General features: G+C 45.6%; 1 protein-coding gene across 14 annotated transcripts in view; it reads right to left on the reverse strand.

Annotated features, from left to right (window-relative positions):
• Nucleotides 1–3,499: 3,499 nt before the first annotated feature.
• Nucleotides 3,500–17,284, reverse strand: part of TRERF1 (transcriptional regulating factor 1) — a 227,860-nt gene continuing 214,075 nt past the window's right edge. For 11 of the 14 annotated variants that reach the window (XM_060614377.3, XM_060614374.3, XM_060614372.3 and 8 more), the window contains 3 exons: nucleotides 13,317–13,520; nucleotides 10,525–10,772; nucleotides 3,500–7,224 (listed from right to left, as the gene is read on the reverse strand). In XM_060614377.3, coding sequence (XP_060470360.1) covers nucleotides 6,900–7,224; nucleotides 10,525–10,772; nucleotides 13,317–13,520 — 777 coding nt within the window. In that variant the 3' untranslated portion in view covers nucleotides 3,500–6,899. The remainder of the gene's footprint in view (nucleotides 7,225–10,524; nucleotides 10,773–13,316; nucleotides 13,521–17,284) is intronic. The other 3 variants (XM_060614385.3, XM_060614382.3, XM_060614380.3) reach the window with 1 other exon arrangement.

Here is a 17,284-nt window from a genome sequence, read left to right on the forward strand (position 1 = left end):
GCGGGCAAGAGAACCAGGGAAGAGGTAGAATGACTTTCCCAACACTGCACAAATTGATGAAGATAGGAAGGAACCGACACCAGTTTTCTGGCCCCTCAGACTGGTCTCTTTTCACCAGAACTCTGTCCGTGTGGAGGTGTGGCAGAGATGCAGGTGTTTTTACATCAGACTGTGCAAACACTACACTTCACTTGTGTGCACCTCCACTGTCCTCAGCTGTGCCCCCACCTTGGCAGGCTGCCCAGTGCCCTTTTCAGAGCTTTTTCTGAATCATGACATTCAAAGTTGTCTCTCTCAGCTGAAGGGGTTCTCCAATAGCTCTCCACCTCTATTGTTGCTTCTGAAGTTTGCATCAGTCTGTCTCTCTCTTTAAATGAATGTTTATTCATTTTTGAGACAGAGAGTGTGAGCAGGGAAGAGGCAGAGAGAGAGGAAGACTGAGGATCTGAAGCAGGCTCTGCGCTGACAGCAGAGAGCCCAACATGGGACTTGAACTCATGAACCGTCAGATCATGACCTGAGCTGAAGCTGGACACTCAACTGACTGAGCTACCCGGGAGCCCCTGCATCACTCTCTCTTATGGCACTTCTGTGACGGATTTTCAGTCTGCCTCCTGCCCCCTTTGAGTAGTCCCAGCTGGGTAAGGGTTCTGCAGCCACAATGATGGTGACATTACAGCCAGGCAATGATTTTCACCTATGTTACTTAATTTGATCCTCACGGGAGGACACGAATTTTATCCTAATTTTATAGGTGATGAAACTGAGGCTCAGAGATGAAATGACCCACTCAAAGTTGTATGAGTTAGTTATAGCTGAAGCAATAATCCCAATAATCCCAATAATCTTCAAAATCCCAGCTCAGTCCCTTTTCTACCCCTGCAGTGGATTGTTGCTGACTCTGTGCTGAGGTCAAGTTCTATTGAAGTCTCTGTGGACTTGAGGAATAGAGAACCCCACTGCCCCCACCTCTCAGCAAGAGACAAGGGCTTATTTTTTTAAGTTTATTTATTTTGAGAGAGAATGAGAGAAACAGTGCAAGTGGGGGTATGGCAGAGAGAGAGAGAGAGAGAGAGAGAGAGAGAGAGAATCCCAAGCAGGCTTCATGCTGCCAGAGCCCAACGCGAGTCTCGAACTCACAACACCGTGAGATCGTGACCTGAGCCAAAACCAAGATTTGGGCGTTTAATCGACTGAGCCACCCACGTGCCCCAAGGGCTTATTTTTATTTTTAAAGACATGTGGCCTGAACTGCTCCTGGAACTGAAAAAGTGGGTTGAAAGTAACCTTAGGGATTAGATACTGACTCCCATTTTTGAGGCCAAATATGGTCTCTCTAATGGTGGGCTTTCCCTGCCTACGAATAGTTTCTGCTCCCCCAGAACTCTGCTTTGCACATGGTCACTGCTCGCTGCCTTTGGCTCACTATCTCCATTCATACTCTCAAATGTGGGTATTGTGTGTCACCAGTCTATGGGCCTAATAGCATGGGGTCAGGTGCCAACCCAGGCCCGGTTAACTGGGGGCAACGGGGAGGATCATTGTGGGGGGCAAAACCAGGTCTTGGCCAGCAGTGGGGCCGTAGACAGGGTTCTTTGCCCTGGCGTGTAGGCGAAGACAGTGTTCTTAAGCTTGACCTATCCATTATGGGTCTCTTCCCTACTACCTAAACTTTCACGCATCTGATCTACTGTAGATGAGTAGGAGGCCAGATGATTCTGGATAGTTGATGCAAGTACACTTTGCTTTATGTCCGGGAAAAATAAAAGCATGTGTGCCGTATATTTCTAACTTCTACCATATTTTGATTGCACCAGCGGTTCGGTTTTAAAAGACATCCCCCGTCCCTGGATTGTGATGGTTTCACAGGTATACACTTATCTCCAAAGATACAACTCATCAAGTCGTAGATGTTAAATACGTATAGCTTTTTATATGCCAATCGATATCTCAATGAAGTGGCTTTTAAAAATGCTGATTCTTGGGGCGCCTGGGTGGCTCAGTCGGTTAAGGAGCCGGCTTCAGCTCAGGTCACCATCTCGCGGTCCGTGGGTTCGAGCCCCGCGTCGGGCTCTGGGCTGACGGCTCAGAGCCTGGAGCCTGCTTCTGATTCTGTGTCTCCCTCTCTCTCTGACCCTCCCCCGTTCATGCTCTGTCTCTCTCTGTCTCAAAAATAAATAAACGTTAAAAAAAAAAAATATTTAAAAAAATAAAAAAATAAAAAATAAAAAAAATTAAAATGCCGATTCCTGCCCAAAATAAAGCCACACAAGCGGAGGAAGTAATGACCTAAAACAGTCCGAAGCAAACATTGGTGTGGTGTGTTAAGAAAATGTGTGCTGGGATGCAAAATAAGCACGTATGTCTGCTCTGGCCTTTAGAACTCCAACAGAAACATTGCGCACTTACCTTGGGGTATGGTTCACTTAGAAAGACGTTATTGAATTTTTAACATGCCTTCCTCATTGTGTTTTGCTCGTGTCAACATTAAAACTCATCCTTATTCCTAGAGCACCTCAACTGGCTGGCTATGGCTGGGGAAGGTAGACTGGGAATCTGTGAAATTCAGAACTGACTTTAGGTAAACTCAGGAGGCTTTATTTATTCACACACACACACACGGATAAGCATACCTGGAAGAGTAGAAGAAATTAATTAATTAATTAGTAGTAGTAGTCATTAGCCAATTTAACAAATAGTTGCTAAGTACCCGATATACTCTGCCTGAAAAGGCAGTTGTCATAAGGGGGTTCAGAATATTAGTAAAACATGACCTTTCCTCTTCCCAACAGTGGAATTAGATCAAGTCCCCGCCCCCTGTATGCGTGGGACAGTGTCATACACATGGGGCTCACGAGTACTGAATGAATACATATAAACATAGGAAAAAGTCTTCAGGTTGGACGCGTGAACCTCTGGAAGCAGAATTTAAATGACTGGCTTAATGCACACTGCTTCTAGAGGAAGTGCTGTTTTATTTATACAGAACTGTCTAAAACTGATGGCTAAATAGTTGAGTAAAAAGCCCCCAAAAGAACCTAGATCAAGGTCCTTGCACAGGCATGCCCCCCCCACCCTTACAGCAAATTCTGTGGGAAACCCAGAATTTCAGATTTCTCCTAAAGTTTGTGTTTAATCATCAGAAAGTAAACACAGTCTAGACTTTGGAAATCCAGACGAGCGATGCATATACGCCAGGGTGGATGGGACCTCGTGGTGCGTTCACCGTGGGCCGCCTGTGGGTAATGTTGAGCTCCCTAAGCTGCAGCCTTCGAAGTATGGTGTGGAGACCGCCAACCCAAGGGGCCTGTCTGCCCTTCGTAGCAGAAATGTTATGTCCTGGCCTCCAGGATGTGCGTAGGGGACACTCTAACGAGCATTAAATCTCATCAGCAGACCTCTAAATCGCTCTTCAGAAACCAACGAACAGGTAAGTTAGCATTTATCCAGCATTGAGAAGTCACTTCAGTGGCTAGAAAGAAGGAATGTTTAAGCCAAATGAAACTCAAAAAGATAACATTTTATTTTCAGAGCAGCTGATGCAATATCGAATCAGGTTTTCACAAATAAATAGGACAGTGTCTGTTTGGTTACATCTCTATTTAATGAAGGCCTATCTATAGGAACTGTAATAAATTTCTGAGAAGGCTAATGACTGGAACCTTTGAAGTAAAATTCTTCTGGCTCTCTTTCGGAAAAAAAGGATTGTGGTAACTTAAAAAAATGCTTTTCACTCAGGGGGAAAACCAACCTAGAATGCCTCAGTTTTGTTTTGAAGGAATGCACCTTTTTAGGACAAGTCTATAAAACATCTTTATTTATTTGTTACATATGATGTTTAAATATAACTTTGCTTTCAAGCTTCAAACTTTTTTTTAAACCCCTGGTAAAATAAGACTTTTGGTTCACCTTAACAAAAACTGGCCTAGGAAGAAACATTTTTAGCAAAATGTATTATAAAATTCACTAGAAAATACTGTCCTCTTTTGGCCAAAATGTTACATAAAATCCTTATTAAAAATACACACATTACAAAAGAACAATTATGAAGATGCTATACATAGTGCTTCTGATATGGACCAAGGGACCTGCATTCCGGGGAAAATACAGTTAAGTACGCTAAATATTATGATGTCAACTTATAATAGTGCAAACCTGAATAAATTACATCCTGAAATGGGAAGGCATGCAAATCATTTGCTGAGAATAGAACATAACGAAGCCAGAACAGGAAGCAATCACTATTTAAAAATGTTTTCGTTTTTATTACATTACTTTTTTTTTTCAAAAATACTTTTCTTTACAATAGAACTCCTAGAAAATATTTACAACCTTCCTCTAATAAAATAGAACAGCAGTTAAATATATTTGAAAATAAGATGGGTTTTTCCATAAAATATATCTGTTAACTTTTTATATACAAGCTTTCTCAAAGAGGTCTAAATTCACTAATGAAAAACCATCTGATAGTAAACAGTAATGGTGTTGAAGACATCAATCTTAAGGAAGAGAAGTTCTTGGGGTGGGGAGGGGTGAGGGAAGCAAAAACACAACACATACATGCAGGCAGAATCATTTCAGAAACAAGTAAGTGCAATATTTTACCATGAAGTCAATTCTTTTAAGTTGATATTGTCAAGAAATACTACTTCAGGAATTTGAACTGTCTCGGGAAGGAGGAGTTCTTTGGTTATTTCGAGTCAAAAATGCTTACGTTATACTGCATGAAAAATCAAAATTAAGTTGTGCATTACATTTTTGCCTTGGCAACTCGGTTTATTTTTAATGTTTAAAACGGGAACGGCTGGGCAAGTCTCCAAACGCAGCAAGTACATTTGCTTTATAAACATGTTTCTGGGTGTTTGCTCCTTTGATAGATAAGCCTTCATAGACCCGATAGCAGAACCATTCCAGAATCTCTGACACCAGCACGCAGAGGGAAGCAGTCACCGGGACAGACGCAGTCAGCTGATGTGACCGCTGGAATGGTTCTGGAACAGTCCTGCCACAAAGTTGATGCACACTGCCTAGGCAGTTCTAACTCAAAACCTATGAGAGTAACCTAAAACGGCAGCAAATAAAACCTTTCTTTTTGCCTATAGAAAAGATGAAATGAAACCTCCAAGACCTCTTTGTCTGAAAACAGAATGATGGAAATGGAAAGAAACCTTTATTATTTCTCTTCTGCCCATGGCTTTCCTGAGATTCAGAGAACATTGCCCGTAGGTGGGGCCGCTGTGGGCCATGAGTGGGTGCTAAATGCTTCTGCCAGAGTCAAACTTAAAAGACGCTCAGGACCTGTCCTCTGGTTTCTGCTGATATTCTCTCTAATGTCAAGCTATTAATTAGTGGGCCAGTCAAGTTGCCTGGGGGGATGGGCCACACCTACACAGGCTGGGGAACCAGCCTCCCCGGGGTGGGGTGGGTCCTCAAAGCCCTTGCTTCGGAAGCAGCCAGGCAGCTTTAAAGCTCAAGGGGGAGCTGCCAGGGGCTGTCCTCTCTGCCCCGGCTGACTGACTCGGACTCTGGAGACGCGTGCTCATTTGCCCTAACAGGGGGATGGGGCAGTCTGACTCAGTTCAAAAGCCTGAGCTAAATGCCATTTTTGAAGGATTACAGGCTTATTACCTTCAAGTACAAACAGCAACCCTGCTACAAAAGACAGGAGGAAGCAGAGCAGAGTGATGTAGCTTGGAGAATTCTAGAAGTGCTTTGGTAAATGACTTGCATGAATACATTCCTTGTTTGAATGCAAACATTGGAGCTAAAGTGGTATCTGAAACCATTTCTGTTGGCCTTGAATGCTACTGCACTTGTATTTGCTATCCAATGTGTGGGGAAACAGTCTGGCAAAGGTGAATTAACAGCAAAACCCCAGTGAATGAGGTTTCATGGTACTTCCAAGTGGCACAAAGTAATTTCAGAACTCCACAAAACCATTCACAGTGTTGCCAAAAAGAGCAGGGGCTCCTCCAGTCTAGTTTTTGGGCCGAAGAATGCGTCTGTGCTTTCCTGAATGGGTGCCCCTCAACCACCCTCCCTAAAGAGCCCCGGCAACTTAATAGTGGGGGTTATTTACCTCCAGCCGGCGTGGGCTCATGCCGAGATATGGCTCTGCCAATCCACGAATCAGAGCCACTGGTCCCCCGGGAACACGGAAGAGGGTGCACTTCCTCTCTGAACCAGGTCCTCAGGAAAGCACTGCCGGGGAGTGAAAGCCTGAAATTATACAGTACTTTTGGAAACAGGCTAACGGAGACAGGCGAGGCAGGGAGAAAACTTATTTTCACATTCGGTCAACTTTTCAAACGGTGCGTGTGCTAGAGGAAAGCCGTGTTAACACGAGGGCTTGCTTCGCTCCCTGGAAAAGTTACCCCCTTAGCACAGAATCTCCTGGCAAAGACTCCGAGTTCACTGCAAACTACACAATGAGGTCACAACAGAACAAAAATAACTCTCAGTGGGAAAGGATGGCCCAAGGCCCCCACTCGAAGAAGGTAAGCCTGCTTCACCCACACATACACGTACACACGCTCACGGCAAGCTTTGGGATAAAAGGCAACAAGGATGGTTGACATCTGAAAGCCAAAGAACATGAAGGTCAGGTTCATTCCCTGCCAGGAATGAGCTCATGGGAATGTAGCCCAGATGAGAAACACCTCTTAAATAGAGTTGTGCCAATTATTTATTCCCTCCAACCTCCCACAAAAACTTTTTTTTTTTTAAATAAAAGGAAAAGAAACTGAAAAAAAAAATTCTTCTAAACCTGAATGAAACGACCACTTTTTTTTTAAACAGGTAGTTTAAAATGGTTACAAAACGAGCAGGGAGTCCAGGTTTCCTGATTAACGAAGACGGAGGTCGTGGGTGTTCGCGGTCTCCGCATGACAAGCGGGGCTTTATAGTTCTGCATCACCCTGAAGCAAAACCGAATCTTGGTCGTCCAAGAGGAGATCCGTGTCCACGACCTCGGCCTCTTCCATGACGCCTCCCAACTGCTGGACAACGTCGCCATCGAGGATGTCCACATCCTTGATGGGTTTGATCAGGCTCAGCTGGTCCAGGGGCAGCAGCCCCGGGGCCCCCGCGGGCCCCGTAGTCCTCTCGATCGTGGCCGCCATTTCAGCAGCAAAAGCTGCTTTCTGAGCCTTTTGCCTCTGCTGTTCCTCCTGCTGCCTGTGCGTTTTCATGTGCGCATTTCGGCTTTTGATCTTGAAGAAGACTCTGAGAATGAAGAAAAAAGAAGCACTGTGAAATTCAGGAGATCGGAGTTCTTGGAAATCTGGGCATCCTACAGGGAACAGGGGCCGTGTGGCCTAACGTCTGGTTTGGGTGGCTTTGACAGAGTCCCTGGTCACCTAGGACCTCCTGCCCCTGTGACCTGTTGCCTCTCCTCTCCTAGCATTACAAGGGAAAGGGGATGGGGACAGGAACACACGTACAGGGTGTCAGGCTTCCTCTCTGTGGCAATGGATTCTCAAAGGCCTTCCTGTCCCTCTGTGGTCTGCAGCTCAGGCCCTTTCTCATCCTTTAGCTTACTCCTCTCTCTCAGCACAACCCAAGAATCCTCCACTCATGCTGCTGAGCTCTGATGGTACCCGTAACAAAACCCATCACCTGCCTGTGGTTTCTGTCTTCCTCAGTCAAAATTCTTGAAGGCTCTGCCTGACCCTTCTCACTTTGGTATATCACACACTTGGTAAATTCCTCTCTTTTCCACCCTCTCCAACTGGACGCCTGTCCCCTCCCCTGCAGCCCAAACCCTCTTCTCAAGGTCACCAGTAACTCTGTGGCCAAATCCAATGCCGCCAGCCCCGTTCTGTCTTTACTATACTTGACTTCTGAGCTGCACCCATCACTTCTTTTCACCTAAGACCCCTTCTTATTGGCGATCGTATTACCGTAATTTCCTACTTTTAGGTTTAGAATGAAAGAATGGTTTTCAGCTGCAGGTGATTTTGCCTCCCCGGAGACAACTGGCGAGATATTTTTGACCGTCACAACTTGAAGGGGGCATGGTATTTTTCCAACCTACTGGGGAAGAGCCTAGGGATGTGGCTACATACCCTATAATGCAGAGGGTGGCCCGTCTTCCCCAAACAAGGACTTATCAGACCCAAATGTCACTGCTGAGGTTGAGAAACTCTGGGATAAGGGGCCCATGAACTATGGCCAGTGGACAAAATTCAGCCCACTGAATTTTCGTAAATAAAGTTTTCCTGGAACACAGCTATGTCTATTTGTTTATGTATTGTCTATGGCCACAATGGCAGAGCTGAGTAGTTGGGACACAGACAGTATGGCCTGCAAAGCCTAAAACATTTCTATCTGAACCTTTTTCCAAAACAGTTTGCCCAGATGTGAGACCGCCTGTTTCCAGAGATGGGGTGATACAAATATCTGGCATTCATTCCTGAGCCCATAAAGGGAAAACAAAACAAAATAAAACAAAAAACAACTCTGATTCCTAAGACAAGCAGAGTTGATGAATCACAATTGCACATATTGAAACTGTTTAATGTGATGAACATGATTTCAGCCGCTAAAACAGGCATTCTGCAAACATTTGCTTATTACTTCTACTCCGGAAAACCACAGAAAATATCTTCATTTTAACTGGAGTTATGTTATTAAAAGGTCACAAGCAACATAAAAACAAGACAAGAAAAACAATGGATGTCACTGAAAGACAGCCAGAAAGCTCGAAATGCTAATTTTTGTTTGTTAAAATGTTCTTTGTCTCCACCTGGTGGAGTAAGGAGTCGTGGCCTGCTTGTAGCCCTGTGAATGGAGGTGTTGGCTCCTCTCTGGGGACAGGTGGGACGGTTCATTACTTCAAGTCACTGAGCCTCATGATCAATCTGGGGGCTCATTTTTCCGTGGTAAGACGAAGGGGATATCTTGTCCTGGCTCTGAAGGGTATCGGAACACAGAGGGGAGCTATACCTAAAAAGCCATCTCCCCGATCTCTGTGCTTCATAGAGGGAAAATTGCTGCTAAGTTCCAGCTCCCTGCGGCGAGAGCCACCAAAAGGAGTTAGGTTCGCTCAGAGGCTGAGAGTGCCGGCCCAGGTCAGCCTGCGTGGCTCAAATCCAAACTCGGATGGGCGCCGTGACAAAGACTTTACCCTTTCTGTGCCTCATTTTCTCTGCTTGGAAAAAAGAAGCTACTCAAAGTGCCTACCATATTTCGCTGAAGGTTAAATTAATCAATACATGTAAATATCCTTTAAAACAGTGCCAGGCAAATTGGCCCTGATAAATGGCAGGTACTAGTAAGTTGCCTAAAATATCCTAATGAGGATGAATATTATAAGCAGAGGAACCACTTGGCCTCATTCGCACAACTAGGGATGCTAAAGGAAGTCAGTCCTGACAACCAAAGTCAGGCAGACTCACTGAGAAGCAGAGTGAAATTCTACACAGGAGGCTGGAGGAGGGAACCCTGTACATCTTACCATCAGTGATATTTTCGACCTAAAATAAACAAACCAGTAGGATGGAGCAGTGGTCAGGAGCTGAGATGGGTTCAAATCTCAGCTCTGCTCTTATTGAGGATGTGACCTGGGGCAGGTGATTTATTTATTTTTTTAAATTTTTTAACATTTATTTATTTTTGAGACAGAGAGAGACAGAGCATGAACGGGGGAGGGGCAGAGAGAGAGGGATTCACAGAATCGGAAGCAGGCTCCAGGCTCTGGGCCATCAGCCCAGAGCCTGACGCGGGGCTCGAACTCACGGACCGCAAGATGGTGACCTGAGCTGAAGTCGGACGCTCAACCGACTGAGCCACCCAGGCGCCCCAGGGGGCAGGTGATTTTACCTAACATTCAATCTTTGTTTGTATCACAAGGATAAAAGCAGTATCGGCATCACGTGGTGTTTCTGCGCTCAGTAAATGTTGGCTATTATTACTACCTACTGTCAGTTTTTTTCTCTTAGTTGTTTTATATTATACTTAAAAGGGCAGGGATGGCAGATAGGTTTTATCTCCTGGGTCACCCCGATCAACTGATTGTGCCTGCTTGAAGCATTCCGATGTCAGGGTTTTAAGATGATAGAGAGGAGTGTAGCAATCGGTTAGTGATGTCTGCCCCGGGCACAGGAATGAACCATAGGGATAGGAGAGTTCCTGTTAGGTGTTTGGAGCCATTCTCAAATCGCTTAGCAGGAATGCAAAGAGAGCGACGCGAGTGGATGTGGTTTGGGTGTGAAGGGATGAAGTGGGAATCCGAGTCCCATCCACCATTTCCGAAAAAGAGTCAAGTTTTGTCACTAGAGGTTTGCTCTGAAGAGGTCTGTCCTTATTAGGGCTTTTAGGGTATCAGAATGACCATATTCTGAAGCAGAGACGAGGTCCACCCACCCTGAGGCACCATGCAGACCCCAAGATGATAGGAGGGAGTTTTTGGAACCTCCGGGTTCTTTTACTCGCTCAAGAAACCTCAGACCATCTTGGCCTGGCCTCCACGGAGCAATTGTTCATCCTGGACTTAGATTCAGTCCCTGGTCCCCTTTCACCTACTTGCCACACTCCTTGCAGGGGAAGATAGTAGTGGGGTCTGTCTCGCCGCTGGTGGTGCTGTGAGAGGGTGAGCTCTTCACTGAGCAGTATCCACTCTGAGCGCTGCCAGGCTTCTGCTTTCCAGAGGGGATGGCACCCCGAGCTTTGGTCACCTGGTTGGTGCCACCGTGGATACGGGCGTGGCCGTTCAGTGCCTGTCGGGAGCTGAACACCTGGGGAAGAAAGGGAGTGACATGACATCTACAGTCCTGAAAAGGAAATTAGGGTTATTAGTTACTCAGTGGTAAAACACATGATATTTGAAACAGTGTCTAATGACGGGGCGCAGGGGTTTTACGTAAGCAAACTTTGGGTGTATGTGCTAAAAGCCGAGGTCAGATACTACAACCACAAACACTGAGCCCATAAAAACAACAACAACAACAAAAAAAACCCAACACACACACATTGTTGTTACAACCCGAGGACGAGATGCACAGTATGAAGGACAGAGAAACTGTCCAGGAGGCAGAGGACTGGGGGGCCAGACCCAGCACCTCTGAGAGGGAGGGCCATTGGGCCACTTCCCCTCTGTATGCCTTACTTTTTTTCCATCTGTAAGATGAGGGAGTTGACCGGCTTCCAGGTGTTTTTACCCTCTCCCTTTTCTTTTCTCCTTTTTTTTCCCCCTTACTTAAAAAAAAAAAAAAAAAAATGACAAATCGGGTCTTGCTCAAAAGCTCTCAGTTAAAAGCAGAGATGCTCTGGCTGAAATAGAGACAGCACCCCGGAAGTGAGTGCATTTGCTCAGCTCTATCTCCCCGCCCAGGAAGTCCTAGAGCCCCAAGAAACACAGTTGGAAAGACTGATTCGTTGACCTGATAAATCCCGTATATTACGTTCAAGCCTCCATCAGTGGCCAACTGTTGAAGCAATGTTGAAGACTCCCAAATTTTACTGCAGGATGACAGCTGAAGCTTGCCATAAAGCAGGCTCTCCCCAACTCAGCACTCCCGATACTTGGGGCTGGATACTTTTTGTTGGAGGGGGGCTGTGTGGAGTAGGATGTTTAACAGCATCCCTGGCCTCTACCCAGGAGAAGCCACCAGCACCTCTCCAGTTGTGACGTTAACTGTCCCCACACCATTGCCAAATGTTGAGGAGCAAAATCATTCCCAGCTGAGCACCACTGCTGACAAGGGATGCAATCCACCTCCTTGAGTTCTAAGAGCCCCGACTTCCAGCTTGTGAAACACATCAGTACCCACTGCTTTGCAGGTGGTTCGCTCTGTGTTAAGTTCATGAGCTCTGTTTATGGTCTGACAGGGAGAAAAAAAAAAAAAAAAATCTATGGCTGATTTAGTAACCAAAACCTTCAGGGTTAGGCAAGGAATAAAACCAATATGCTTTTTCTCTGTGAGTTTTAAAAATCATTAAAATATATCCAGCTTGCTGAGCATTTCTGATTGGAAACAAGCGAAAGAGGACTCCCCACTCAGTGAAGAATTTGCCGTACACAAAACTATGAATTGAGGCAACAGTCAATTTCTAAACAAATTCACCCAGAAATACTGTCATTTAAAGTCACATCTTAATCATCCCTGCACGGAAGCGCTCTATACAAAATGGAAATAATGGAGTGACTCTTCCAGGTCATTAAACATCAAAGACAGAAACAAGCTAGCAATTTCTCATGTTTTCTTCAAAGCTGATGCAAAACGCAGATCCCTTTTTTTCTTACTTTTTCATTTTTTTTCATCAAATGTAAATCAAGTGAACTTCTGCGTTAGTATCTAAATATTATAAGGCCTATTGCCTTCTCCACCTACGTGACAGACTCATTAAGCAGCATTCAATACACTCTGGAAGACACCATTGTCCTATATAATGCACAAGCAAAGATCAACCCAAGTAACTTGGGAAAAACAGGACTTCTTGTAAAGGAGCAACATTCTCGTCTTTTGTAACACCTCTAGAATTTGCCTGTACAGGTGTGCCGGGCTTTAAGAAATCCGATTCAGGAAAAGTTCAACAATTCGGACTCGAGGGGGATCAACGAGGGACTGAAAGTCTAAAGCTAACAACTTAAAAAAATACGTCCTTTAAAATATACTGGGAGCCTTAGAACAGACCAGCACGGACTCTCTAAGGCCTGCCACAGGGCTAAGAATGATCAAACGAATTTGTTTTATTTTAGCTAAATGTTATTTCCCATGTACTTGAAAAGCACTAGGTTAAAAAATTATACAGACTCCCTTTCAGCCTGTTTACATGATTAATTTGCTTAGTAAGATCTTTTTGTTCTCCCCAAAAAGTACCCAGGTAAACTTTAGCCAAATCTTTGTAACACTTCTCTCAAATTTCAAATCAATGACATTTGAACGAGTAACACTTTATGTGATAGGAAATGCGAAGCCTTCTCAGTGGGCTCCCCACTCGGGGGCATTTAAAATGCATGCTTACAGGGCCCGGAGGGGTGGAGAGGCATCAAGAAACATGGGGCATAAGTTCTGGAGGCCAAGGCTCACTGCGAAGCCATGTGCGGCAGCATTTAAGAGCTCTGGATCACACGCTTCCTGAGAGCAGGGATCTTCTCTGTGTCCCCGGAGCACACAGCATAGCAGTGTGTGCGAGCTGAGTAAGTAAATGAAAACAAAGCAAGAAAATCCCGGCGACAAGGAATCCCCTCTGTGAAGCTTTCGTTGCGGAAAGTGCACCCTTTCTAAAATGCGTGGTCCTTAAAGCCAGGCACAGCCCACTGCCCTCTTAGTCGCAGGTTCCCCGGGGAGGACAGAGGATGCAGAGATACTTACAGCCCCGCAGTTGGGCATCTCACAGATGAAGGAGCCGGAGGGCTGGCCGAGGGCCTGCAGGGGTGGCCCCTCCGCGGGAGCCAGCACGGGGCCTGGGGGGGGCTCGGGAGACTTGGGCACTTCACTCTCCTCTTCTCTCGTGGATTTCCTATCTTCTTCTGGGTCCTCCTCCTCTTCCTCTAACTCCTCTTCTTCTTCACTCGTCTGGTGTTAAGGCAATAAAAGCAAAAGGGGGGACAGCCCCAAATAGCATTTTTAGTGATGAACAGAGTCACCAGCCAGGAGAGGAGAAAGGTGCTGGACGTGAGGTGGGGGTGGGGGTGGGGTGGGGGTTCTGTCTAAGGAACGGCCCACAGAGTCCTCTGGGGAGTGCTATGGTGGTCTCTACCAGAGCTTGGGGCTCTGAGGTCGAAAGAGTCCCCCTGCCTCACTTTGGATCTCCTCACCACTTCTACAAAATATGCTAAAGCAGGGAGGAGAGATTTCTGTGTGTAGACTTTCTCCCCCTTATTCAAGACCAGCAGACCTTGAAAAGGATTAAAACTCGCTTGTGAGCCACTCTGTCTCCCCGGAGCAGTGAGCAGGGTTTTCCAGCAGTAATGATACTATGGAAACCCCTCTGGAGAGGGACTAAAGACCTACGTAATGATTTGTCTACAGGCCTTATGACACGCTTCCACACGAGATGCCCCAGATGTCTGCTCTGACCCGTGGCCTGTGGAAAGCATGTGACCCACAGTGCTCCGATGCACCCCCGTTTGCTCTTGACAGAAAACAGAATGGAAGAGTGAAGTGCAATGACTTTGAGGAGAGAAAGGGGAAAGGGATATCCCCCTGGACCCCTCCCTTATTTATTTATTTATGGTCTGTCATCACGTGCTTGGAGAAATGCCTTCCGCAGGCATTCTATGAAAAAGACCAAGAAAAATATTTTCTGTGACTAAATATCCTTGTGGCTACTGTGTCCCCTCCCCCTCCTTCAGAACAGCAGCAGGTGGAGAACAAAGAAGGTCCCACCTTCCCAAGGGTTACCAAGACAGGAAGTCACTGGAACAGCCTGGTGTCGTACTATGGGTGGATTGGGACGGACGGAAGGCAGGGACGGAGGAGGCCCTCATTCTACTTCTTGCTTAACCACCTTACTCTGGTCTCTCTGTTCTCATGGAAAGATGTTGGCTCCTCTAGGCTGAGAGAGGACCGAGGACCAGGGAAAGGGCTAGAACCCAGTTCTAGGTTACATCCACCTCATTTCAGCTTCTATTTCACAGCACTTCACAGTTTACAAAGCATTTTTGTATTTGCTGGATCACTGAACGACATGGAAGCACCCTCATTTACAGACGAGGAAACAAATGGCATGTCCTGCTTGCCCTTGACCCTGGCAGGTCATTTGTGTCTGCCAGGCTCTGTTTTTTTTTTTCAACGTTTTTTTTTTTTATTTTTTTTTTATTTTTGGGACAGAGAGAGACAGAGCATGAACGGGGGAGGGGCAGAGAGAGAGGGAGACACAGAATCGGAAACAGGCTCCAGGCTCCGAGCCATCAGCCCAGAGCCTGAGGCGGGGCTCGAACTCACGGACCGCGAGATCGTGACCTGCCAGGCTCTGTTTAAAGCACGACACGGGCTCCAGTTTGGTTGATCCCAGACAGTGATGTAACTCTGGGTCAGCCTATGATTGTCAGAGCCCAGAAGGGAGAATTTCTGAAAAGGATGAAGATTTCTTTCTTTAAAAAAAAAAAAAAATAATAATAATGTTTATTTATTTTTAAGAGGGGGGAGGGGGCAGAGACAGGGGGAGACAGAATCCGAAGCAGGATTTGGGCTCTGAGCTGTTGGCACACAGCCTAATGCAGGGCTCGAACTCACAAACCGTGAGATCATAACCTGAATTGAGGTCGGACGCTTAACCGACTGAGCCACCAAGGTGCCTTAAGGGTGAAGATTTCTAAGAGTATAGTGGGATCCTGGGATCCAGAGACAATAAGCTGTCTCTCTCCAGTTTGGATTGGGGGCAGGGGAGAAAGTCAATGCCAGTAAATAGGGGGCATTTAACACTCTATCATGGTTTCATTGTTGTCTGCATTTGATAGCATATGCATGCATATTTGAGATGATGTGGCAACAAGGTGTACCTGAGAAATGGCTTCAGTTTCCAGTGGGTTAATTACGATTAAGTAGTGATGATTACATGTGCTGAAAGACTTCAATGAGTACAAACGTAGGCCCACTTTATTTTACAGAGTGATTCATCATATATAAGGTGTAGGTCTCTTATTCGCATACAACACACAGGTGGATTTTCCTTAAATGGTCTCATTCCCATATGAATCCATCATCTTTCAACCTCAAGGAGTTTCAGGTAAAACCACAGTATGTAGAACTCTAATGGTTCTCTCCCTTCCTTTACAGAAATGGAACTTTGTGGACTCAAGAATCAGTTTAGTAAGCAGGTCAGGGCCTACGGCGTGGCACTTAAACTAGATTATACAATAACTTTCAATGGCAATGGCATTTGTTTTACAGTACCATTTATAATTACAATTTTTCTCACAACACCATTTTTGGGGGGCTTAAAAACTCATAGAAGAGACATGCCATAGAGCCACAAAATCACAGATTAAATTATACTGCACTGTGATTACACGTGTCTCCGGAATTTAGATAGGTTTTATTTCAACTGGCAATCTATACACGTTCACAAGATGATGTATCATCAAGCCATATGGGCTTACCAAAGTGACTAAGAGATACAAAGATAGGAGGACAAAAATCTTAAGATGTACAACTTTGTATCAACAAGTTGGCCATTTCATGATGTATTGTGAAATGAAACATTGAGTAATATTCCAAAATTGGTAGAAGGTGGGCAAATACGGGATGAGGAGGTGGTTATATATTTAACATGGTGCTTAAAGCCTTAAGTGTCTGCAATAAGGGTTTCTTGAGGAGGACGATACTCTTATTTCTCAGGCATGCAAATGGAATTTACATTGTGAGACACTTGTTAGGTTAAAATACAAACTCTCAACAGCCCAAATGTACTCAGAGACACAAAACTGAGTGTCACCATCACTAATGATGAGGAGGAGGAGGATGGGGATGAAAGCATGTTGAATGCCTGCTATGAATCAGGTACCACACGCACACACACACACGTGGACACATACACACACACACATAATTTCTAGTGCTCCGATAGCCCTGTACAAATTTTTCTTTTTTAAGCAAACGACGAAACTGGCCAGCGAGCTACTTTCCCCAAGGTCACGCGGCTGGTAAAGAAGTTGAATTGAGATTTGAAACCTAAACCATCTGATTTCAACACCTCAGCCTTCTTCATCTATTGGCCCCGTAGCAGATGTCCACAGGAGAATGTGTGCCCATCTGCACATAGTTTCGATTTTCAGTCCAAAGACAGGAGATCCTAAACCCCTCACAACCATTGGAAACAGCTGCCGGTCAATGTCAGGGAGCAGCAGGCTATTCCCACCACCACCACCCCCCGCCCTGCCACCGCCCCATTGGTGGACCGTGTTAGAGTAACTTAGGTGCTTAGACCGTGGGTGAGCTTTGCCCTCGGAGTCCTGACTGCTGTCTTCCAATGTCAGTCATTTTTGTCACTTGGTTTCTTGAATTGTGCTGAATTTTGGGCAAAACCAGATCCACAGATCTGTCCTGAGTGGGAGCATGAGCACGGGCAGGGGACAGGAAGATGTGATCAGCACACTTTCTTCCCATATCCTTAACAGAGTCCACCTTGGTCCCCTTCTTTTGCCTCCAAGGTAGAAGGACCTATGATGACCTCAGGGTAGAAGTCTCCAAATTACAGGAGGCTATTGTGTTGTGTTGGCCTCGTGGCTACCTAAAGAACAGCCATTCCTCACCAACTGTCTTCTTCCCATCTCCCCACAAAAGTCCCTGAACGACCTGAGCGTGTTCCATCATGTTCCATCTGGGATGAAAACACT

This window comes from Panthera onca, chromosome B2, assembly GCF_046562875.1.
Source record: "Panthera onca isolate mPanOnc1 chromosome B2, mPanOnc1 haplotype 2, whole genome shotgun sequence".
Classification (NCBI taxonomy): Eukaryota; Metazoa; Chordata; class Mammalia; order Carnivora; family Felidae; genus Panthera; species Panthera onca.